General features: G+C 45.8%; 1 protein-coding gene across 1 annotated transcript in view; it reads left to right on the top strand.

The window, feature by feature from the left end:
- MYO15B (myosin XVB) overlaps positions 1 to 25,746 on the top strand; it is a 721,855-nt gene that overhangs the window by 57,502 nt on the left and 638,607 nt on the right. The window contains exon 2 of the mRNA XM_069654768.1: positions 2,513 to 2,584. Coding sequence (XP_069510869.1) covers positions 2,582 to 2,584 — 3 coding nt within the window. The 5' untranslated portion in view covers positions 2,513 to 2,581. The remainder of the gene's footprint in view (positions 1 to 2,512; positions 2,585 to 25,746) is intronic.

The following is a 25,746-nucleotide window of genomic DNA, read 5'->3' as shown; positions in this document are numbered from 1 at the left end:
TTTGGGCTTCTGCGCCGGTGTTGGGGGTGCCCGTGTTTTCCGTTTGGGCCCCATGTTTTTCTATGCCTGTTATATGAAAAAGAAAAAGGGGGTTTTGTCACGGGATTAGACCGTTTGTTATCGGCGAGTTCTTTGCGCCTGTTCTATTTGTTTTCCGTGCTGGGTAACTGTTGACTGGTGCCTTCTTGCCCGGGTTTCAGAAAATTGGGCAGCCCCAAGGCGTGGTTTTTGGGAAGCCCCCAGGCTTTATTTACTGGATTTAAATAATTGGTTTCGCTGTGAGGTCGCACTGCAATATTACAGAAACTATTTTAAATCTGCATCCTTTGGGCCCGCCGAGCTTGGAACTGTCTTCACCAGCTCTGCATGGCTGTCAGGCAAAGATGAGCTCCCAAGCTGGTTTGTGACATTGCCCAGATTAAAATTGGCTTGTGTTATCCTGCCCCGTCTGCCTTATAACGCAGGGGTTACGGTCCACTGTAATAAAATGTATCTCTACTGGACATAAATGTCTATTTTTCCTCCCTCGTAGCCCCAGCGCGGTGGCTGACCTGTAAAGTGTTGAATCGGAAGCCGTCCGCGCCGTGCTGTTCAAGTGCCGCTTCTCCTTCGTTCGCACTAGGTTTCGGGAATGGTTCCGCAGCACGCGTCTTTGTTTGTTGTGTTTTGGACATGCTCACCGCTCGCTTTTCGTTCTATGCCGAAAATGTTGAAGTTGACAGCGTCCCCGCTGGCCGTTCAGTTGCCGCTTCTTCCTTCGTTAAAACTGCATTGCAAATGCTTTGAACAGTACAATGTTCAGGAAGGAAAAAGACACTGTGATGTACAGCGAACTTCAAGAATTGCTAAAGAAGCAAGAAGATTTGGAAGACACTGAGTAAACAGTGAACCTCCTGTTTGCTTGGATCCCCGTTCAGGGTCCACAAACATATTGTGATTACTCTGAGCATGCTGCTCTCATTTATAGGACCCAGGGAGGCCCTGGGTCTTTGTTGTGTATGTGGTGGGGGCTGCTGTTGTCGCAGCCCCCGGCCGTATAGCCGACTGTCTGACCCCCTGGTAGGGGCAGATCTTTGAACCTAGGCCCTGCCTGATGGTTGTTTTCCTCATGGCGCTTAGTGCCTTTCTGTTTGGAGGAAGGGTGCGAGGACTGTTCGCACCTTACCCTTCCGTGGCTTTTGTGCTGCCGAGACTGCGTGTCTCCGTAGCTGGGGGGAAGGAGAGGAGCAGGCGCGGGGGGTTGGGTTCGCCCCTCTCCCAGCTGCTGATGGTAACAGCAGTTACCCTGCCTCGCTTGTGGGATGCCCATGCAGCATTGCCCCGTATATTGACAGAGCTGGGGGCTTCAGTCCCAAGTTGGAGGAATCGCATGTGCCTTACTCCCCGTCTTTAGCTTGCACTCAGGTGATCCATTGGGTGATCTTGCTATCATGGCCTCCCTCTCTTCCTATTGCTGCTTCCTGGCCTCTTGACAAGCACCTCCATCTCCCAACTCAGGGCTTATAGACGTGAGAAAGACTACTTTCTCAACATTGTTTCTCCCCGAATGGAGCGGTCAGTCAAATCATCGGGCTCAGTCGCACGTGCGCGCTGACTCTGGATCCTGTGTTTATGTGAGGATCATTCAAGTTTCAAGCGATGCTCTTTGGAGAATTGATTTCGCAGCAGCATCTTTCTGCTCCCACACCTGAGGAGATAGGGCACCTGGCAGGACCCCCAGTGGAAGCCCTGAATGAGAGGTTGGCATTGGTCCTATTCCTACCTTCCTATTAGATTGTGCAGCTACCCGCTGCCAACCCCTCACTGTCCAGCCCTATTGGCCCCTAAGTAGCCCCCTACAACTATTCTCTGTATTCCATTTCTTTTCTTCGAAGCTCCCTCGGGCCCCCTGATGTCAAACTCCTATCAGCACATTCAGTCTCTACCTCACATCACACGAAAACATTGAACATGCTTAGAAGTAGACATCCGCTCACCTGCCTCAATTACATATGTGAAGAGTGACCCGTAGCTACTACTTGGCGTGTGTAGGATAACCTTAGAGAAGTAGAAACCCTTTGTATAGGTTGTCTGGGTTACACTAGCCCCTGCGGCTGTCCTTAATGCTCTTTCTGGGTTTACCTGCATCTGTGGCTATTCCATGTCTTTGGGGAGTGTTATCATTGTGCCACCCTTTGTGTCCCACTGTCATGGTGCATTTCATCTCCCGGTGGCAGAGGTTAGCATGAATGCCTCTGCGAGAGACATGAGTGCCCTTTTCCTATCTCCTAGTGACTGTGCCTATCCTCAACCCTCTAGAATGCTGGTCATTTCCTCAACTGTGCCCCTTAGCGTCAGTGGGTAATCAAATGCCCAGGTGATGCCATTAGTGAATTTCCTCTGCAATTTCTGAGGTATCCCACCTCTATCTAGGGGTTTTATGAATGCTCTCAGTCTCCCCTAGTGTTTGTATTGTCCTGTCTCCTTTGGCTTGTCATTAACGCCTTTCCTCTCCCTCTTCATTCTTCCACAGCACTCTAAGGACAAGCAGCAGAGGGCGCCACCACAGGACCCACTTCAGGGATCCACCAGCAGCCCTGCCATGGTAAGTATGCCTGTTGCCTGTTTCCGAGTCCTCTAAGATTGGAACTGTTGTTGATTTACATGCATATCTGAAACACCCTCTATTGCCGGGCATAGGGTCCTGGACATTCAAGTAAAACACAGTACCATTTAAGCAATAGGCCCCGAGTAGGGGGGCATTACCACTTCATGTAATGCCCCGTGCCCATAGCTACAGGCCCTAGTGTATTGGGGCCTATTGATATTAGTACTACTAATAGAACTATTATTCTGCTCCGAAACGCGCGTTTTGGAATAGAAAAAAAATGTGAAAAAATGGCAGAAGGAAAAATAAAGTCTGTTTTCTCTTTCCATGGCGGCCATTGAAAATGAATGACAAAAAGTAAACAAACAAAATGGCCACCATGGAAAGGGAGAAGGGACTACAAGTAGCCCCTTCTCCCTTTCCATCACGGCCATTCAGAAAATAGGGAAAAATGTAAACAAAAAAACGGCCGCCATGGAAAGGACAGAAGGGACTACGTGTAGCCCCTTCTTCCTTTCCATGAGGGCCTGTCGTGGATCGGGAGCAGACGCGCTGGGAACAGAAGTGTTTCCAGCGCGTCTGCTCCCAAAATGGACAGAAAAGAAGGTAAGTGGGGTTGGGAGGGCGGGGAGGGAATTATTTCGATTGGGGGAGGGGAACAACACTTACCTCGATCCCTGGCAGGAAGATGGCAGCCTCCAGCTATGTGGTGGCTCAGAGCGGGGATTACCCCGTTCCGAGCCTCCTCATTGGCTGAGTGGCTGCCACGCCCCCCCACCGGGGAAGGTAGGAACGTTGTGGGGAGAGGGATTCCCAGTCGGGTAATGCCCTGGCGAGGTCCAATGAGATTGCATGTTACAATTTCATTGTCCCTCGCCGGGTACTAATGCTCTTTAAATCTGACAATGTGGATTCAAGAGCTCAGTGATGTCAGTGAGGCCATTGGGTGTTCTGCCTTTGGAGCTCTTCTGGGAGTTCCACTGGGAAGCAAAGGCTGCATTCATCGGTGATCCCTTCACTGGGCACTCTTGTCATGTGGTGTAGGACGGCGTTATATTGTTGCCAGGAATACGTTTGTGTGTCGCACGGCCTTGCCCTGCTAGCTTGAGGCTACCAGCAGGATCCCGCACCTTTTTCTAAGCCATCCCTAAGGGAAGTGTGGGATTATATCCAAGAAAGACCTAAGTGATGAAGGCCTGGCGTGCCTGGAACTTCACAAGGTTCCACAATTATTTACATCTAGGGCCATTTTATCAAGAAATTGACTCACTCACTCGTGCACATTTTGCACTAGTCTATATGAAGCATTTCACTATGCTGTTCAACGCAGGCATTCATATATTTCTCCTGTTAAATCATATGTAAAGAGTATATTTTATACATATCTGGTGTGGCCGTGGTTTCAGCCTCCCAGCCAATAAGGAGGCTCAGAAGGGGGGTTTTACCAGATGGTAAAGGCCCCGCTCCGAGCCTCCTCGTAGCTGGAGGCCGCAATCTTTCCCTGTCATGTGTGAGGTAAGTGCCCCACTGCGCCCCTGCAACACCAACCACCACATGTTTTTCCACATGCTTAGGCCCCCACCCCACTTACCTGGCGCTGACTTGTCCCTCGGTGGAGCCGGGAACAGTAGTTTTCCCGGCGTGTCCCCAATGCGCCGAGGGACTTATAGCAATATAACAATTACTGGTTAGGTTCTGCCACCCCCCCCCCCCCCCCCCCCCCCGGCTCGGGTTATATTGATTCGTTTGAGAACACAGCCCCAATCAAGAGAGTGTTTAGTAACCACCAATCAAGAGAGAGTTTAGTAACCAGATATACTCTGACATGTTTCATTCTGATCCTTAAACACCATAGGAGTAAATCATTGTTTTATGACATCTCCTCTTAACATGCAATTAAAATAAGCTTAAAACCAATCCAAAATGCATTTATAAATAATTACCTTATTTACTTAACATCAATCGACTTTCTGAAAAGAAGAACTAGGTTTTTTAGGTTTTTTTCATTCTTGGCAAATCATGCAATCTAATAAGCGACCAAGGACATTTTAGTTTGGGCAATTAGGTGTAGCTTGCGACATCTATAAAACCTGAAACTATTGCATTTAGTCCAGAAAGAGAGGAATGGCCTATGAGGAGGGACACACAGCGAGAAGGTATTCTTTGGTTATCTGCCCACCCATTGACAGCCCATGGCCATGCTAGTCCCTAAGGCCGCTCCCACCCAGTTCCTACACCTGCCCACCCAAAACACCTCCTCTTGGGAACTCTTTGAGCTTTCTTTAATCAAGCCTTACCATCAAACATTCTACTCTAAGTGACTGCCAATGCTTTCCCCAAGCAGTCTTCTGAGAGTTAATGACTGAATTGCAGTTGTTAACCTGCTACTGGTGTAATAAAAATGTCTTACCCGGTCTGCCTTCAGCCACTCGATTTTGAGTGTCCATTACTGAAGTCCTGTTAAAAACAACCATTGGCAAAGCCAACAGTTTGACTATTGTGTAAGTATTAGGCATTTGCCAAGCACTGCTACTGGGTGCCCAGGTACTCACACCATTTCGCCCCTGCTACCATCAATGGCCAGTTAATACCACTACGGCTGTGCCTTTCCCATGCCTACACAAAAGCCCCAACTGTTGGCATTGCCAATGCTTGTTCTTTAAGCTCCAGCTCGACTGCTACCGCCTCAGAGAGAAGATATGGGCCAGTCTACTGAGAACTTTCCTCTGTGGGCTTTTGTGTAGGCATGGGAAAGGCACTTGCCAGGCACTGCCGTGGTGGTATTAACTGGCTGTTGATGGTAGCAGGTGCAACATGGTGCGAGTACCTGTGCATATATTAGCAGTGCCTGGCAAATGCCGTCAACGTGCCTCCCCTTCTTTAGGCCATTGCTACTCTGCTGAACTATACTCCAAGTTCCTGGAATCTTCATATGCAGATGATGTGGGTTTCTGTGCCAGTCTTGGACTCTGAAAGAGTGAGCCTGTGCTTATGGGAATGCCAGTGAGCTTGAGAAAATAGCCCAATAAGCCTGAGCAAAGGCATCCCGGGCCTTCCCGGAGAGCCCGTCATAGACACCTGTCACCCAATGTGTGCCTATGGACTATGCAATTCTTCACAAGCACCACTGGAGGCAAGTTTGCTCATGTAAAGCTATCTTTTACATTTGTTTAATTTGAATTCACATGGACATCAAGATGTACTTTTTCGGGACCCAAGACCATTGAATGCTTATTAATTGTTCCCATGTATATTCTGCTCCTCTGAGAACAGCAGTGCATTTTGCTAAATGTATCTTGCATGAAACTGCATTAATTTCCACATGACCTATGGTTGCAGGTCTGATTAGCATTACTTTTTAGCAAAAGGGAGTCCGTATATACAGCATTCCCACAGGCTTTACATTCACTATTTCATGTGTTTTTATTTCAAATGCATGACACCATAAATGATAACGATATAATATTTTTTCATGACTGCAATGCCAGTTCAGGTTACGATTTGTCACTTATTTCAAACCTCTAAGCACTTGCCATTGTTAATTGACTGCTCCATCTCTCAAGTGGCGAAGATAAATGAGCTCATATTGCTCCAGGTGTAATGGGAAGAGAAGAGAATTCTAGGACTCGTCGGAAGCAGCAGCTGCACAATGCGGTTTGACGGTCAGCCTTCACGGGTCCTTTCCTCTGATCGTTGATATATGGCGGGCGGTCTGGCTCTCGCAGTACGGGAGCTTGATTGTTAGGTTCTGCGGTTGTCCCATGGATGATCTATGGGTGGCTCCATGGTGGTTCCTGAGGTGGCGGCCAGCCGTGTTGAGGCCTGAGGCGGCTGCCAGCTGAGTTGGAGGTGGCGGGTCGACTGGCAGGCGATGGTCGGCTGACGGTCGGTGACTTTTGTTCCGCTGGGAGCTTTCCTCCCCTACCAGTTGCAAGTGCAGGTAAAACCTGGAATATTAGCACGCTGTTTCCCACTGTAAGCTTTTTGACTGTGGGCTTTCATGACACAGATTTCTGTCCTGCCTGTGTTTTCTTCTGGCTGTGGTCTTTTTAGGGAGGTGGCTGGGGTCATAGTGTCACATATTGGGGATGGATTACAGGGTGTTTTATTGGTCTGTAGTGACCTGTAGTGCTGTATAGACCTGAGTTGGGGACGCTAGGTTTCCTGATTGCTTACACCTGTGATGGTATTTTGCTTTGACAGACCCACATTATGCCCAATACCACGGCTTATAGGGCCCATTTGGGAATACTGAGCCCGGATTAATTGTTTTACCCATTGTCCCGCCCAAGATGGCCTATATGGAGGCTTCTAAGGAGCCCCCTCAGGAGAGGATAACATCCTCATTAATGGAGCAGGTCTCCCAGGACCCCGATTCCCCCTCTGCGTATATAGGTTTAAGTAATGCCCGTATGACCAAGGTCTTGGTGAGGAGTGTCCGCAGAAGACAGCGGCTCCTAGCTGAGAGGAGGGTACATACCAACGAGAACAACAATTCTTTATCGACCATTCCCATGATAAGCTTGGAGTTGGACAGAAACCTTAGAGCTTGCAAGAATGACCATAGTCTCGACCAGCTATCTTCGGCAGTGGCTACGAAACCCATGGATGATGTTATTGTGGAGGCCTTGGGAAACTCCCAGGCGGATGTCAAAGGGCTGGATGAGGACCAACCTCGTGTTGTAAGCTGGCAAGTTATTAAAAAAAATGATTATTTTTGATCTCAACCTATGTAAAAACAGTAGGAATTTCTGCCTTTGGGCAGAATCTCTTGACAAGGTTACCTACAACTGCCCCTGGAAAGGATTGACAAAGAGTGTCAAACTCATCTGAATATCATTGAGGTTCACTCCAAGCTGCTCGATATAGTTTGTCAAACTGACCCGACGGAGTTTAGTAGTGAGGTATTGGATGGTAACAAAAACCAGGAATGTCAGTCCGTTCCAATCCGTCCATCCACTGATATCGTGTTAGTGTCGGCACCCACAGACCCCCATTGTGATCCTATATCAATCCCGTAATGGACTTTGCATTTTGCGGCTCCCACAGATAATCTAGCGACTTGTCCTTTTGGGAGGGACTTGCGCACAAAAGAATCTAGAATGCCAGAGATCTCAAACCCACACTCAAGAACACTCATTATGGCCCACAGAAATATGGTTCTTACCAATGTGGCTAAGAGGACTGAAACTAGGCAAGCACTATGGAATACGGTTGTGTAGGCCAAGGATGCGCTAGAACGCAAGATTTAAGACTCCTTCGGAGGACTCAAATACCTGAACGGTGTATGGAGAGCACATCATTGCTCATTATTGTTTGTGGTCTGAGTAATCTTCCAGGGTTCTTGAATTCGCAGAAGAAGTTGAATACGTTGTCATCTGCATCCAATTTAGGAACAGTATTGGATACATTTTTTTGTTGCTTTCTGCTATTTTTATATTTTATTTTTTTATTTTATTTATTTTACAAACTTTATTTAAATTTTCCAAGTTCACAACATGTCATAGCAAAAAAGAGATATTCGTATATTTCACAATCAAGTAATCAAACAGGAAATAGATTTTGTCAATATAAAGCAAAAAGTGTACAGATAAAACAAAATCAGCTGTAAAATAACAAAATGTAATCTAATATATTCTAATTAACTTACTTTTCTGCTGTTTTTATGATCGCTTGACTTTAGTTGCTGTTATATTTTGTATTGATTGGTAACGCAACTCTTCTTCCTTTTTCCTTTGTGTTTCCATTTGTCGCGTTTCTTTTTGTTTTTCCAGCACCCTGAGGCCCTCTGTGTGGTGCTCTATAAAATTTGCAAAGGATTGTACTGAATTAATGTATTTTAACCTTCATTTTGCTATTCCTTTTTCTGTTATATTTTTTCCTTTATATGCTTTGTTGTCTGTGTTGATGTGTTTGTTTATGTTTTGTGCTGTTGCCCTTATGCCTACGGGCCTGTGTGCAGGCACTCTACAAATAACAAATAAATAAATAAAAATAAATGTAAACGCATTATTACATTACGGCTCATTATCATTCATTTGTATGGTGGAGAGGAGGAGCGGATCGTAAATTATGATTCTACCTCCCCCTTCCTCTCTATTATACAAATACTTCAGCATTGACGCCTTCATGACATTTTCATGCCGGCATAAATGCTGTGGATTCCTATGGAATCCGCCTTCTTTTTACACCAGCAAAATGAAGACAGATTCCATAGCAATCCATTGTAAACACTGCCTGCCATGTTAACATGGCAGGCAGTATTTAGTCAATTTGCATGTTCAAGTGCGAAAGGGTGGTGTACAGGCGAGTACGCTACCATTTTACACTCCCATTTTGCACTCCGTTGTGCAAATGTTGAACATTACTGGATAGGATTTACCTACGTTTACGTAACCGGCCTCCTCCACATAATTTACAGGGAACTCGAATATGAGCCCCACAGAGTTCATGTGAATTTTCCTTGCCCCGTTGCATATAAGGTTTGGAGTAGCCACCTAGTACAAGAGCTACAATGCGTTTTTGCTCAAGTTCCCTAATTCCAAAGTAGGCTGCTGAATTATAAATTCCACTAAAATATATTTGAATGGATTGGAAATTATAGCTCAGGAATGTTCCTTTCCTTTTCATATTAGATGGTTATTCTTTTTCATCAGCATACATAAACGTGTGCACCTGTTGATGTCTGTATAGGTTAATGAGTAAGGCTGGATCAAGTTTGATTTGTATGTGCATTTAAACATTTTGCACTTGTGCTTTGTGCAATTACTGGTAAAAAAAAAATCCTCACACACTGTGCTAGTAGCCAATCTGGAGGGGGCACCTTCTGTAAAAACATTTGAAAGTGTTTTGACTGGTGCAATTTTTAAAGAATAAACAATATAATATTAAGATAGCCGGTAAGATAGCTCAGCGGGTTGAGCACTCGCTGCTGTGATCTGGGCGTGATCTGCAGGTCACAGGTTTGAATCCCGGCAAGGCCAACTCAGCCTTTTATCGTTCGGAGGACGATAAATGAGTACCAGTTTCGGTTGGGTGATATTGTATGTAAATAGCTGCTCTGTGAAGAGCTTTGGATTAAGGCGCTATATACATAAACACATCATTATCATTACATAATGATACAGAAAGTAAGATAGCTTAGTGAGTTTAGTGAGTACAGCGGTTACGTTGAGATCCGTTTGTAACCTACCGTTCTGTGTAAAATCTTGTGTGGGAGTCATGCTTCCCTGATTTTCCAGGCAGGGAACAGGAGTGGTTCAGGAGCGGTACATGGAGGTGGGTTATATAAAATAGGACACATTTGGAACAACATTTTAGCACCCAAACGAGCCAGAGGCCGGGAGGTAGGGAGGCAGGGGGAGATGTAGTGCCCATATCTTTTCACTCTTGCAGTTGTACTTGTTGTGTACACTGAAGAGACCAGAATTAGACGTGGCAAGATAAGGCATTATCTAACTCTCTTTCCACACGCCATCACTGTGCGGTACATGTGCCAACACAAGACAATGCATGAGTATTTCACCATAGCAATGAACACCCACCAAGACAGAGGAGGTTGCACTTTCAGTTCTGTCCACTATTTCAGGGGCGCAGGGGCACAGTTCTTATCTTCCAAAGATCGGAAGCTCAGCAGGTGGAACACTTGAACAGTGGGAGGAGATTGAAAGTCCCAAGTCTCTTTCACTGCTGCCCCATCTCCTCACTAAGAACGTAGTGATGATGAGCTGGGTGATGATCATCAGCGTCCAGACGGGAAGAAGCATTGCTGTTGGAAAGCACCAATACTGCTGAGGCAGAGGAGAATGGCACTATGGAGGGGCTGTAGTATTAATAGAAGCATACCTTGCACCTGCACTGTCTTTGAAAAACAGCTCACCCGTCACAGATCAGCAAGCACATCACATCATTAAGTGGCATGCCAGCACCATCACACTCTCGTGCAGCATGTGTAAGTCAAAAGTGTGGCAGTACTCCGGAGATAATAACCAACAATGAAATCTGCCCACTTGCCCATGCTCACTGGTGGAATACGGTGTAATTAGGGAAGGTAGGAACCAACTTCAGTACCACATCTATGCATTGGCACCATGCACAGAAATGGGAGATCTGAGGGCCTCCCTCCCTTTACCATCAGACAAGCAGCATACCTCCACCAGCCTGCACAATTGCCCCTGTGAATATTTCACCTCTGTCGATGCTTTAGAGCAGGACACCCAGTTCTACCCATGTACCCTATTGGTGCATTATAGGAAACCTCAATTTCATCAGGGCAGTGTATTAAAGCGTTTGAGCATTGACAAAAATATCACAAGTCACATGACAGACAGTGCCTATTCGATGCTAAACTGTCTATAACGTTGACAACAGATCTCTCGCCCTACTCATTTATTGAAAACCCTAGATTCCTTATAGGAAAATTCGATCACCACTGGGAATTGGCACTACAGCAGTCAACATGGCGATGGCCTGTGTCTTGGTACCGGTGCCGCCTGGCTGCTGAGGGAGCTGCTTTCAATCGTGTTGGTCGATCTACAGGTAGCTATAGTTAAATGTAACAATGAGCACCTGCTGGCTTCCTTTGTGGACCCACGTTTCAAAGTAAAAGTGGTTGTTTTTCCATCCATATGTCTGTGGAGAGGATGCATCACAAAGAAGAGACACTGTACAGGTGTGCAACAATACTTTACTGCAGTGCTTGAAACATCTATTGGAGAAAGAACAGCCAGCCCAGATTTTGCCAAGTACAGCGGTTATATCAAGCACATGGAAGACAGCAAATATTATTGTTATGATTATTATTAGGGTATTTATTGAGCACGACCTAGTTTCTGGAAATAACTAAGTGCTTTACAATCATAGGTGGAAGAACAAAGTCAGGGAAGCAAAGAAAAAAGGAGCGGGGAACGCTACCAGGGAAGGGCGAGGGTGGGCAATTGGCAGCATGGGATCTACAAGCAACCAGGGATGGAGACATTGGCGAGCAGACCACTGAGGTTTCCGGTAGTGTAGGGAGTGCAGGGTGTGTGGACCTAGGTGTTAAGGAGGAGACATTCCCTGAATGGGAAGGTCTTGAGCTCTTTCCTGAACTGTAGAAGTGATGGGGCAAGTCTGTTGTTGATGGGGAGGAAGTTCCAGAATCTTGGAGCATAAACAGAGAAGGCCTGTCTTCTGGTTCTTTAGTTCCTGCACTGTCATAATTCAAGTCTGCACATTTCCTTACTTCTGGTGGATCACAGGCCTCTGGAGATGCTGAGTTTCTTAGTGATGTAGCTTGTGGACTTCGGGGTGACAGCCTTGTAGATGATGCAACAGGATTTGAAGATGATAAGTGCTTGCAGTGGGAGCCAGTGAAGTTTGCCGAGTGTTGGGTGGTGTCGTCAATTTTGCAGAGTCTTATAATGAGTCTTTCTGCAGCATACAGGACACATTTTAGGAATGCTACGGTAGTCACCCGAAGCCCTTCGAGGAGGGCATTGCCACCATCCAGTTAGAAGAGGACCAAGGCTTGGACAGCAGATCTGAAGTTATTTTCTGGGATGAAGGGCTTGGTTTTCCGTAGGAGAGAAAGTTGGTACCAGGCAGTTTGTGTCTTCCTTGCTATGTGCTGTTTGAAAGTGAGGTGGCTTCTGATGTTGAACCCAAGGGACTTAGCCCAGGTGGCCAGCTGGGGTGGGAATCCCTCGATGTTCATATAAGAGAGCCAGGTCTGGATGTCATTGTGTTCAGTGTTGTTGGTCAGAAGTAGGAATTCAGTCTTGGAGGGGTTGAGTTTCAGGTAAGCACTGGACATCCAGGACTGGATCAATGTGAGGCAGGCCTTGAGCCTGTGGATGTCTTCGATAGAGGATATCTTGAGGTAGGTCTGTGTGCCATCTGCGTATTGGTGAATGTGGATGTTGTGTAGAGCAAGGAGGGTTATGAGCAGTTCCATGCAAAGATTGAAGATCACTGGGGACAGGATTTTTTAATTTTTTTATTTATTTATTCGTATTTGTTAAGCGCACAGGAACAGCCCTGAGGCATCGTGGCGCTGGTTACAGAGATAGCGCTGGTTACAGAAATAGCGCGACTTAGTTACAACATAGGAAAAAACAGCACAGCATACAGTGTTATAGAAAAGCATTTGCAGTACATGTTAGTTGGCTGTCGATGGAGAAGGTTTACTTCAAGAGAGAGTTTTAAAGTTTTTTTTCTGAACGCCAACAGGGAGCATTCTGCTCTTAGAGAGTGGGGGAGATTGTTCAGGAGTCTGGGAGTTATGTAGGGGAATCCCTGCCCACCTGATGTGGTCTTGTTGATGTGGGGTAGAGTGAGTTGGTTGGTGTAGCACAGTCTGGTCGGTCTGGATGAAGTCGGTATGCGGATAGTGTCTGAGAGGTATGATGGTGCAGTGAGATGGCTACATTTGTGGGTGGTAGTCAGAACCTTGAAGGTGATGCGTTCTTTGACAGGGAGCCAGTGAGCGGAATGTCTTGCAAGTGAGATTGGTTCCCTTTTGGAGATGCTTAAGGCTGCTCTTAGGGCATTATTTTGGTTGACCTTTAGTTTGTTTAGGTTTTTCTCAGAGGTGCTGGCTAGGAGTGCATTACAATAATCAAGTTTAGCGCCTATGGTAGCTCTTGCTATTGAGAGGCAGTTTCCATTGGTGAGGAATGGTTTGATGGCGTTGATGAGTTTGGTGTTTAGTGTAGATGAGGAGACAATGGCACTAAATTGTTTGTCCATAGACAAAGTTGCATCAATGTAGACCCCTAGCGTTTTCACCGAAGATAGGACTGGAATAATGCAGTTGATGTTGAAGTTGGCATAGAGACTATCTAGTTTAGCCAGTGTATTTTTTTGGCCGAGTATCAGGATCTCAGTCTTATCCCCGTTAAGACATAGGCCATTAGTGGCCATCCAAGCTTGAATGGTGGCGTAAATGTGTTTTAGGGCTAAGGCGTCTGCATGGTATGAGCCAGTTAGAGGGAGGAGCACTTGGGTGTCGTCTGCGTAGTTGGTGTAGGCAATCCCAAGTGCATCCAGCATATCGAACAGGGGTTGGGTGAAAAGGTTGTACAGTGTAGGGGCTGTACATGAGCCTTGTGGGACACCGCAATGTATTGTGGAGGGTGTGGCGTTCGAGGTGTTAGAAAAGACTTTCATGGCCCTCCCTTCTAGGAATGATGTTATCCAGGAGGTGGTTTGGTCAGAGAAATGTGCATTGTGGGAAAGGTGTGATGTGAGGGTCTTGTGGTCCACTAGGTTGAATGCCGCTGACAGGTCAAGGAGAAGTAGAAGGGCTGGTTTACCTCTGTCCAGTATCTTGGTTATTTGGTTTTTTAGGTCCAGTAGGGCAGTCTCCGTTCCATGACCTTTGTGGAAACCTGACTGTCTGGTGGTAGGATGGAGTTTGTTTCCAGGAATAGTTGGATTTGGCTGTGTGCCACTTTATCTAAAATCTTGAGGAGGAAAGGGACTGTTGTTATGGGTCTGTAGTTGTTGGGCATCGTAGGGTTAAGAGTAGGTTTTTTTAGAAGTGGGCACACCCTTGCTTCTTTGAGATTGTCTGGGACGGAGCAGGTCATGAAGGAGGAATTAATGAATGTGGTAATGAGTCATGAGTCATGAATGCAAGGATGGATCCTTGTATGACTCCACAGGTGATGGGTAGAGTTGGTAATCTGGAAGTATCAATTTGTGTGAACTGTTGGCTATTCGCACGATAGGATTTGAACCAGCTGAGGATTAGCTTGCTGATCCCCATGCAGCAATGTAGATTGTCGCTGAGTGTGTGTGGTTTATTGTGTCTAAAGCTGCTGTGAGTTCAAGAAGAACTATAAAGCAATGTTGGCCATCACCGAGGATTTTAAGGAAATCGTCAATCACCTTAATGGTAGCCGTTTCTGTGCTGCATCTGGCTCTGAAGCCAGATTGGTAGGACTGAAGGAGGTTATTGGCTTCAATGTGTTGTGTGGATTTTGCTTTCTCAAGTATCTTACCTAGGATTGAGAAGATCCGTGATGGGGAAGGTAGTTACTGAGATAGTCAGGGTCTAGTGATGGTTTCCTAAGAAGCGGGAGGATTTGTTTGGTTATGAGGGTCTGGGGGAGGTGCCAAGCAGTATATCAATGACTCCTACTAAAGGTTTTGTGAGCAGTGTGGGCGCAGTCTACTGGAGGAGAATCTGTAGGACACCCTATTTAGTGACTTGGAAATCTTGAATGCAGATGGGTCCTCAACAGGAACAGGCTGTGGACCATCAGCTCAGTGTGGTACGTTTTTGGCCTTGTCAAATGGGGTTGGGATCCCTTCTCCTTGTGCGGGGCAGGCACAGAGAGAACTCCAGAGCCAATTTTTCCCCTTTGGGAAAGATCTGTTGAGGGGGCCCCAATTTCTGCTTTCTGTTAATTTCAGAGCTCCCACATCAGTGTCAGGAGTAGAAGAAATACCACAATCGGAATAGAGATCAGACACATCATCTGACGCAGAGAGAGCCGCCAAACTGAAAAGCAGAAATGCTGCCACTGAAGCACAGCGGAGACATCAGCTTGATACGACAAAGAGAGAAAAATGCCATGTGCCTATGCCACAGTGCAATGGAGCTCACAGAGCTACTGATTAGCGCAGACAAGCACACACAACAGTCAATAGGCCCCCTGGACCACTGGGGACCAAATGGGATGAATGACCCACTCTCCCCGATAGACTTACCAGGAGACCCAATGGAGCAGGGTCCTGGAAGATGAACATGGAAACTGGCCTTCCCGTGTCACCATCTCTGGTACGCAAAATGTGGGCATGGCTCATACCGGTTCCATGTGATAATGTCGCCACAAAAATCACGACATTATTGCATGGAACATGCGGGGGACACCCCTGCAACCCGCAAACTTTTTTAAAAAAAATGTAAAAACATTTTTTTTTTGCTCCTGTCCCCATATATATGGTCACCCAAATAATATTGCTACAACATTTTCCCGGTGATATTATTTACGGCGACCATATATATGGGGATATTATTACCTGATACCTCATACCGCTACTTATGGTTTCTGGCACTACACACATGCCCTGGGTGGGGGGAGCTAAGATTAGATTGGATAAGGAAATGGCCCAAAAAGCGGGATACAAGCAGTGAACAGGAAGCAGGAAGTGTTTTCTTTTCAGGTGAGGTCAGATGTATAGGTGGAGAACGACAATGAGACCTGCAGGAGGGAGGAAGGTGCTAAGGTTTGTGGAGGTGAATTGTGAAGCAGGTGAGGTACTGGCTAGGGAGTGAAAGTGGTACTGCAGTATGAGTGTGAGTTTATGTGTGGTTAGTGTTTAGAGAAGGTAGAGTAATGAGTGATTGTGAAACAAATCACTACTGGGTGAAAGGAGGGTGACTTTGTAAAGTAGTGTGGAGGATCAGATAGTCGTCTGGAGGAAGGCGTAGTAGTGTGGAGGAAGGAGTAGTAGTGTGAAGGAAGTAGAGGTGACATGAAAGGGTGGAGGTGAGACCTAGGAGGAGTGAGAACACCAAAGGGACAGACGATTGGAGTGGAAGAATAGTAAGAGTGGAAACGTGACAAGTAATAGTGAGCATGGTAGAATGCAGCATGAATCAGCCAGTTCATTTGCAAGGCACTGAATTAATTCCCCAATAGAACACTTACCATTGAATAGCGTAGGGAGAGTTTGGAAGTCCTGGAGTGATTCTAGGGAGATAAGCCATTCAGCCTTTAGGTTATCACGTCCAGCTGAAGACATAACTAGACAGTCAACCTTCAGTAGACACCAACCCAGGATCATAGATGCCTGGGTTAGGGTGGAGGTTCTAAACTAGACGATAGAGAGAGTGATGGCCATAGGCCCCACAAATTCTTTAAAATCCTTGAACTGTCTCTGAGCCTAGGAGTGATTCTTGAGCCATCTATGACATCAGCCCCACTGATGATTGACACCTACCTAGTGGGCATGTCCTCCCTAGGAAGGGATGATGGAATGTGACATTACTGGTACAAGTGATTCCCAGGGCTAGGAGCACTTGTGTGATTTGCTACAGAATTGCTAAACTGGTCCCTGCAAGTGTGTAGTATGAAATTGTTTTTAGTGTGAACGAGGATATTGCCTCTAACTGCCGGAGAAGCCTCACAGTGCTAATGGTTGAAGAATTAACATTTAAAAAACATGAACAAGCACTTCATTGAATAAGACGAAGGAACAACATCTGCCCCTAGTCAACACACCATCTTGGAAGATGATGACAGTAATGTATTACCCTTGACGTGTCAAAAACCGAAATGTGAAGCACTCTTGTTTCATGGTGCATGTCGTTGGGAAACAGATAGTTGTAGTAGTAACAGTGGCTGAGAGTCCCTGACTCGTTGCTGTCTTGCACATGCCACTGCATTGACTATGGTGCAGGCAGTGCTTTTGAATCCTCATCACACACTTGTCAAAAGGTTTCATGTCTCCCATAGGGCAAATTCTATGTTTTTTCACCGGGCACAGCACCCACTAAGGTTTCATGTTCTATCACATAGCGTTGCCACCCCTTATGGTTCCCAGGTGCTCGCACAGGGAGCAGCCATCCTTAAGGTTCTTTTATTTTTTCACAGCTCACATCCACCCTGTAAAGTTATCAGGATTCACCTGACCACTAAAGTTCTCAAGCTCTCACAAAGAGCCTTTCGTAAAACTCTCCACTTGTGCCATAGACTGAAGTTTGGGAGTCTTCCTAGAAGGGACGTTCACGCCAAGAATAGTGAAGGGTAGTAGAGCTCCAACTGTCTCCCTCAGTTGACCACCTCCAGCAAAGGGTCCAGCTCCCCTAGCTAACAGAGTCCCTCCATGCCCCATAATTTAGTTGAGGTCATCCTGCCCAAAGATGCATGCTTCTGATGGTGGACCACCCATGACTGTGCTGGCAATGGGGGCCTGACAATGGGCTTAGTTACAGGTGCAACTGGTACTGATAGGGAAGGCTGGACAGGTGCAAGGGCTTTGGCATGGCATGTCCACCCTAGCCCTGACATGTGCTAGTACCATCCCCTTACAGTAGTTGTGGCTGACAACAACACGTGTGCCTGGTACATCTTCTTGTACCAATGGTACAAGTGGTTACGCATGGGCATAATCTCGTGGGCATAGTCATTCCCCTTTGTTTTCTGCTCCCGCCTGGCCCTCTTTACGCAGCCCCCACCATACAGATGATATCAGGCTCCTCCCTGCTGATAGACACGTGGTGTCAGGCCAAAATAGTCCCACATCCTAAACCCTGTGGGCTGTGTATCGGGTGGATGAGATCACCACTCCCTGTGGCACCTCCGGAGCATTGCTTTCCCCCTCCACCATGACAGGAGCAAGAAGAGGCTCCTCCACCATCATCCCTTCCTTTACCAGTGCCTCTCAGTCCTCCCCCTCAGTTAGGTTGAACCGCCACTGCATTGCCTCTGCAGGCTTGTCCTCCCCCTGATCTCCTCTGGATGGACCTCCCTATCACCCACAGCAGCGCCCTAACCCTACTCGGTGAAGGCCACTGCCACCTCTATGCATCCTACTGAGACAGGATAGACAGGCGCCATACAAACTCCAGCTCCAGGGTGCTTGCTGTGGTTACCCCTCCTCCCACATGAGAAACATGCCCTCCAGCTCCTCCAATGCCTCTATGGGGACATTCACCTGAGGGCCTGTCTCTGGGGGTCATTCACATTGAGGCCCTGTTCCACTTGCCTCTGATTCTGTCACCACTGGGGACACTAGACTTCATATCACCTCTGGGGCTCCTCAATTGGACCTGCTTCCTCCCCCACTCCTGAGGCCTCCTCCAATGCCTCATCCTCCTCCCCACTGAGACGATTGGCAATGTTCTATGGGCCGGACCTGCAAACCGGCACCAACAAAGATCACAAAGTCCCCTGGTCCATCATAGAGGAATCCTTGTCCTCTGCCTATGAGGATAACCAGAGTTCCTCCTACTCCGTACCAGCCTTCTTCTTGTTCCACACCGAGCGTCACAGATGTGACATGGCTGGCACAAATGGCAACACTGAGAATAATGGCAAATGAGAACCCAAAAATGTGTAGCCCTGAGGCAATAAGAGCACCTCCCAGGGTAAAACCCCAACAAGTTAACAAATAAGGGAACACACATTCCTACTTCTAAAAACAATAAATAAAACAAAAAAAGTATTCAATAATACTAATACGTTACTTATGCAGATGGGAAAGTGTTAACAATATGTTTGTGTTCTTTGGGAATACAAACAGGTGCTAAAAACATTTATTTAGCTTTTTTTAATTTTAAATGGAGATATTGTTTAATGGGGAAACTGACACAACACACTAACAAACACTAAGACAAAGGCACACACAAACCTACCTCCAAAAGCACCCTAAGCAACAAGAAACTGCATGCAGGACCAAAAACAAACACATAACATCTTCAAACACCTCAAAGCACTTCTCAAAATCTCCAAGGTCCCCCCCAGAAACGCTCCACTTGTGAACTTGTTCTGTGCATCACCTACTCTCATAGCCTAGCACAGCCCACAAAGGAACAGGAAGTGAGTGGGCCTGGTAAAAGGGGAACAGCTTCATTTACAAGCTTCTTGGTCTCTGATTGGCTGAATGAAGTCTGGCAAACTCAAGAAACTCAGTGGCCCTGATTGGCTAGATAAACCTATCTGAGATTAACCCTGGGGTATTTAATGGGTGTACATTCGGAGTTATAAAGGAATGTGCCCACGCTGAGGGAAAGGGTGAATGACCCCTGTGAACCATCAGTATGTCCCAGATTCCATTTTCGGTCACTGGGCTGCAAAAAAAAACTACTGGTCCATATTTTCTAGTGAGCCACGTGACAGCTCTTTACGGGGCTCACCAGCAAGTCCTCTCTCCATATACCATCAGTTTGTGCCTTCCTGAACTCTACTCCATTCACACAATCCCCAAACTGTGCTGTTATTTATTAACTATGGATTTCAGGACTTCCTATAACCCCCTCCTGCACTGCACTCATATCACGCTGCCCCTTTCTGTCCCACTTGGCCACATAGTTCATATTCTTCCCAGGGGAGGATATTGACAGGAACCATAACTAGATGTATCTGGCAAACATGCAAGTATCTTGGCAGTATAATTTGGTTAATGTTTTAATGCAAGCCCTATTTTCACAAATAGATTAGATGAATGGATCCATTGCTAATGCAAAGAGGAGTTAGGACAGAGAGCAGCCCTGTTTTATACTTCTAGCCACAGTGGAGCGGTCGATCAGGAAGCAGCTAAGTCTGTTGCTGGCTCTTTGTCTTTGGGTATTTGCAAAGTCCCAGTTTAAGAAATGTGGACTACCCATACCGCCTTACCCAATTGACCCAGCTAAACACCTTCTTAATGTCCAAGGTGCTACTATTGTCAGCATTTTGGCTCTCCTGGCTTCAGCAATCAAGAATCTGCTATCTAGCATCTTTACATAAAGCCCATTTGATCTAGGTCAGTTAAGGCTGGAAGTTCTCCCATGTCAAGGTGCAAATCCTAGAGATCAGCACTTTGTCAATATCAATTAAAGTGCCACTGGTTCTGCTTTTTTAGAAGAACTATCAGTTTGCAGCAACATTTCTAAAATTTTAACAGCTTTTTGCACAATGTGTATATGTCAGACCTGTTCCTTCTATGTGAAGTATGAATTAAAAAGAGTGATCCTGGGCTTTAGATTGTTCCTTCTCTGTGAAGGTGACTGGTAGTTGGCCTGAATGCCCATCTCATCAGAAGCATAGCAGGGGCAAGATTTGCATAACTGAAGCATATCTTTCAGGGTGTCCTGGATTGCATTGATATACATATTTTTGCTATACTAAGGAAGAATGAACATGACCACGACATCCCTTGGGCTATGCTTGTCCGGTCCTTCCTTGGTTTGGACATCCTCTGTGTGCTTGTTCAATTTACAACTTCTATCTTTCTGGTAAATCGGGGATCATAGCAAAGCTATCTTGGAGAGGTGTGCTTATGTCCTCCTGCTCTGCTGGCCTCCAGGGACAGTTTGATTATTATGTTACACCTCCTGGACCTGTTTTCTAGGCTTGTGCAATTGTCTTCTAAAAACTCAATGTGCATCTGTTGCAGTCTTTCCTGGGTGTAACCGCTGAGATTCCTCAGATCAGCTCTTCACATCTTGCTTGAATAAGTCCTTGTCCCCATGTTGGCCAAGATTTCCTTAATTTCTGCCAGCCTCTGCATCAACTCAGAACAGAGTGATTTTTATCTCTGTGACTGGGGTCAGCAACTCCATTAAATCCTCTTTGGTAAGAGGTACATGTGGTCTGTGATTGGGGCTTGGTCGCGTCTGTACCACTTCTTTGCTGGAGACTTCTGGTAGTTCAATCTGCAATGATGTCTGTTGCGCTAAGAAGTGGATGTCTGCTTGTTTTCATTGGGCTGCCTTGCATGACCTAGTTTGCTTAGCCAACATTGGTTGTGTTTGGTGGCTTGAACCTTGCATCCCTGCACTGCGTCTCCTCCGGAGCTACAGAAAGGAGTAAGTCCAGGCCTGAAAGAAAATGGTAGATGGGGGATTTAAGTCAGCAATTAACTTCTAACGTGAGCAGAGGATGGTCCCCATAATGCCATTACGGCTCACTTCATGCACTTGCAACAAATAGAACACCTAATATTGCCTGAAGCAATTAATGCCCCACAGTCTCTACAGCCTGAAGAGAACCATTGACAGGGCTTCTGCACAATGATTCCATCTGAAAGGGAGACTATGGTACTCTCATATAGCCTAGTCCATTCCAAGATGTTCCTTTGGTCACCTCCATGCAAGTTCATCCTTTCCTACTCAAAGATGGCTACTGCCCGCCAGACTGGCCTACTATGCTCTGTGTGGCTCTTCTTGGGCCAACTGGATGTACTCTCAGTTATTGTTGAAAATTGATGGGTCTGTTTTGCGTCGAGACGTCACTTTTTGTCTGCCTTCCCTTTTCCTAAGTGCCAATGTCAGAGGACACATGGCCATCACCACCAAGCCACTCTGAAGCTTGGGTTGCTCTGCGATAGCAAACCTTACCTCCCCTCCACATTTGGCTGGCACTGGTGGCATTGCTGGGCAGTGATTTCAGATCTCTCGAGCCACCAGATTAGGGGCACTCCAAAACTTCAGCATCTCCCTGGGTCATCTCTGTCCCTGAAAGATCTCATAACAACTCCCAGGAAACTCCCTATCTACTTGTTGTTACAAGGCTATGTAGGGAAGTTTCAGCACTTGGATGCCACTGATAAAATAAGAGTTTTCTCCAGTGCCTTAAGTTGGATGTGAAATCAAGGGGGGGTCTCTAACAAGGGGTATTGTTTAATTGATGGACTTGGCCTAAAGAGTGATGGGCGTGGCCTATGTGGGGAAGGTGGCTTAGGCATTGCTTGCCTGCCACAACAATATATCACGAGAGCCTGCCAATATGTGTTTTGGGTCACTCAGCATGGTCTGAGGTGGTTCTATTTAAATCCATTCTGCCCCTTATAAATTAATGTCTTTCTGGATGGGTTTGTAAATAAATCACTGTCTCACGCAGTATATGAACAATTCAACTCATTCTTTAAATAAATCATCTATAACAAAGGGGAAAGGGACAAACAGGACCAGTGTAGGCAGGACCAGACCTAGGATTTCGGGCACCGTGGGTGACAAAACGTGCAGGCCCCTTACCTTGCATATGGAGGGACATAAGTGACTTCACAGAAATCGCATCACAGAAGAAGTCTGCTACTCAAGGCGATCCTGGGAAGTTACATTAAAAGACGTTGCCAGGAGTAAGCCAGGAGACAAAATCTCTGTATTGTCCATTAAATAAATGGCCCTTGGTATTATTATATACAGCGCAATGTCATGAGTGGGGCTTCTTTGGGGCAGCAGACAGTGTGAGCTGAATGACTACTAGTTTTTGCACATTTGGTACAGTAAGATAAAATGATTTGTCAGGGGCACACACTTTGGGTAGGTGGCAAATCCAGCTCTAGAGATCAGTCTGCCACTCAGGCACTTTAACACATATCTTCCCAACTGTAATTGGGAGAAATATGGTTTGCTGCAGGTATTTTTATAAATTTGGTTTGAAAACATGTAAAGCAGATTCAAAAACCGATCGATAAAAAATCACTCTAGAAGGGGTCAATAATGAGTGCTCGGCTTGCAAGAAAAAAAAAAGTTTATTACATGTAAATACGGCCAGAAGCGTAAGTCAGTCCCGTAGAACTAAAAACTGAACCCACGTTTGGCACACCTATTCTAGTTACATCTTTTATAGCGGAAAACCACACATTAACATGATATGATATGATATAAGTCATTTATAACACGCCTGTACACAAATGTTTCTAGGCGCAAAACACTTGTGTACAGGTGTGTTATAAACAACTTATCATATCATGTTAATATATCAGATACAACATAATCCCACGTTGCCCATTGGCTAACACCTATACTAGAATCTTAACATCCCCTATACTTAATTTTCCCATTGGTCTTGCATATCTAAATAAAAACCCCTACAAGATAACCTAATTATGCCGTCAGCAGATAACACTATAATGATTGGTTCATTATACTCAGGTAAATTGTTACAATACTGTACTCTTCTTTTTCGTCAAGAACACTTTGGACAACTCGTTATGTGCATAGCACCGAGAGGACCGAATCAGGGAGCTAGTGTGAACAATAAGGTCAAACGCGCCCAGTGATAGAATGGCTTCTTCATGAGAGCAGACAGTTTGGCACTCCCGAATGGCTAATGCTACCTTGCAGCTGTGCTCTTTCGAATCAGCTCTTGCGACTCCTGGTGGAGAACACGCTGCACACATTAGAATGTGAAAACAGAAAAAAAACTCTTCTACATAATTTGGTGTAGCTAAAACTGGGGCATTGCTGATCGCATTTTAAAGTTCCTGAAAACATGGGATCATGTTTGCAGTCCAGGTGAACTTTCCCTTAAGCTTCTGTGCTTCTTTCAGCCCTTGCAACAGGGGCTTTGTGTAACTGGAGTAATCAATAATCCACGATCTACAATAATTGCACAGCCCTATAAACTGCTGCATTTGTTTAGCAGTGGTTGGTTGGGGTGTGTTTTGCACTGCTGCTGTTCTCTCTGGTGTTACTCTCCTTCCTGCTGAGGATATTATTTGCCCTACGTATACTACTTCTTTCTGGCAATACTGCAATTTCTCTTTATCTACTTTGTATCCCTTTTCTGCAAGTAATGTCAAAAGTGTCACTGCATCTTTTCTGCATTGGTCTTCTGTGGAGCTGAAGATCAAAAGGTCATCTATATACTGAATGATTGTGCTCAGTACTCATATGTTACCTAAATCCATTTGCAATACTCTGTTAAAGATACTTGGGAACTCCCCGAGGTACGAGCAGAACCAGAGCTGTGTATTGCTACGCAGCAAGCCCAAATGCACTCGAAGGGGAAAAACTACCTAAAGACAGATTATTTTGTCACCAAAAGGTTTTACGCCGTGAAGGCGAATATTCCGGTACAGGCGTACCTTATTTAACTTCAAAAACGTAACTCAAATAATAATTAAGCAGTTTCACATTGGCAACAAACATCAAACTTAAAATATCAGATATTGAATGTGTAGATAAATCAGAACCTAGATTATAGAGATAACTTTTGTATTTTAATCTTGCAAGTCCAACAATTTATGAGAAGTAAACAAATGAAATTCACACAGTGTCCTCTATTCACACATAGAGCACATATTGATCCATATTACATACTGTACAAGAAACCTTAGGAACATAGATAGTGGCATTCAACCACTAGTGTTGTGCAAATCCGATGCCGGTCTCTATGCATTTATCACTTCAAAGCACTATACTCCATAAATCCAATTAACATAAACTTCCAAATGAAGTCCCTTTTTAGGTGTCAAAAAATGACCAACGCATTTCGGTTCGTAGAACCATCTTCAGGGTATGGGCTTTACTGCTCATATTCACAATAATTGTTCATTAATTAGGACCCTGTAGGGTAATAGAGAAAAAGAGCTATTCAGTGCACCCTCTTGGTTTATAGGAAATCACTATAAATGTAAGATGTGTAGGAGTAACTAACCTTGCTGATAAATGAACGGGGGGTCCAGTCAATAGCCCAGTCTTCAAAATAAGAACAGGGCAGAGGTGGGAAGCGGTCACTGGAGTATCTAAATAATAAAACCAAAGAAAACCCATTAAAATGGCAGTCTGACAGTAGGTACGGAAAAGTATAGGGTTAGAGCGTTTTGGAGGAGCGTGTCACGTGCTTCCCAAACTTGAAGGCACCGAACTGTGGTGAGTGTAATCTTAAACATCAGGTTATGTATGACATTAGAAATCAACTGTCTCAGGCAAAATGCCAAAGAGGCAGGGAAGTTCCCCAGTTATGTTCATATTAAAATGGCTGGTGGTAACTAAAGTGTAAGATCGAGTAGAACTCAATGTTAAAACATAGTTAAAACATGTTAAAACATAGTCCAGCTCCCTGTGACCAGACGCACAGAGGGAAAAAGCTAACCAGTGCAAAAGCACAATCAAACGTGGCGCGATTATAGCAGAACGCTTACCTTAGGTCGCAGGAGCAACAAAGCAGTCTAGCCGCAGCATTAAGCATGGTGCGGCTGTGCTTCGAGCATTATGCGTCGTCCTGGCAACCCCGCGCATGCGCGTGCAGTTCGCCAGGACGGCATCCATCTTGGTGTGGGCACTGGAGGGTGCTAGGTTGCCAAATGTCAGTCAGGGGGATTTGAGAGCGCGCACGGGGCACAACCGCAGCCCATGTGGAACCGCGGGTGGCCCCCATGGCGCAGAAGGTAAGAGTCAGGGATTAAAGATTACAGGGAGCACATGGGGGCGCACCCGCAGCTCAATTGAGCTACAGGGTTCTCCCACGATGCAAAAGGTAAATAGTAAATACAGTAGTCTGTGGCCACCGTAAATTGACCAACAGTAGGTACGCTTACCTACCAAATCGGCAGGGGGCAGATGTCAAGTGTAGAGGGCAGGAATCACGGAGCATACTCTAAAAAAAATGGGAGTAGGCACCATAAGGGTCACGACAACGGTTACCCGAGCACACCATGGGCAACCATGGGAAGCCTTGGGATCCACTGTTTACCCGGATGGCAACAAAACAAGAGTCAAAAGCACAGGTAGGACG

The sequence above is a fragment of the Ambystoma mexicanum genome, chromosome 3q (genome assembly GCF_040938575.1).
Source record: "Ambystoma mexicanum isolate Mex_15411 chromosome 3q, UKY_AmexF1_1, whole genome shotgun sequence".
NCBI lineage: Eukaryota > Metazoa > Chordata > Amphibia > Caudata > Ambystomatidae > Ambystoma > Ambystoma mexicanum.
Note: the sequence above shows the minus strand (reverse complement) of the source record. Positions and strands in the feature narration are given on the sequence as shown.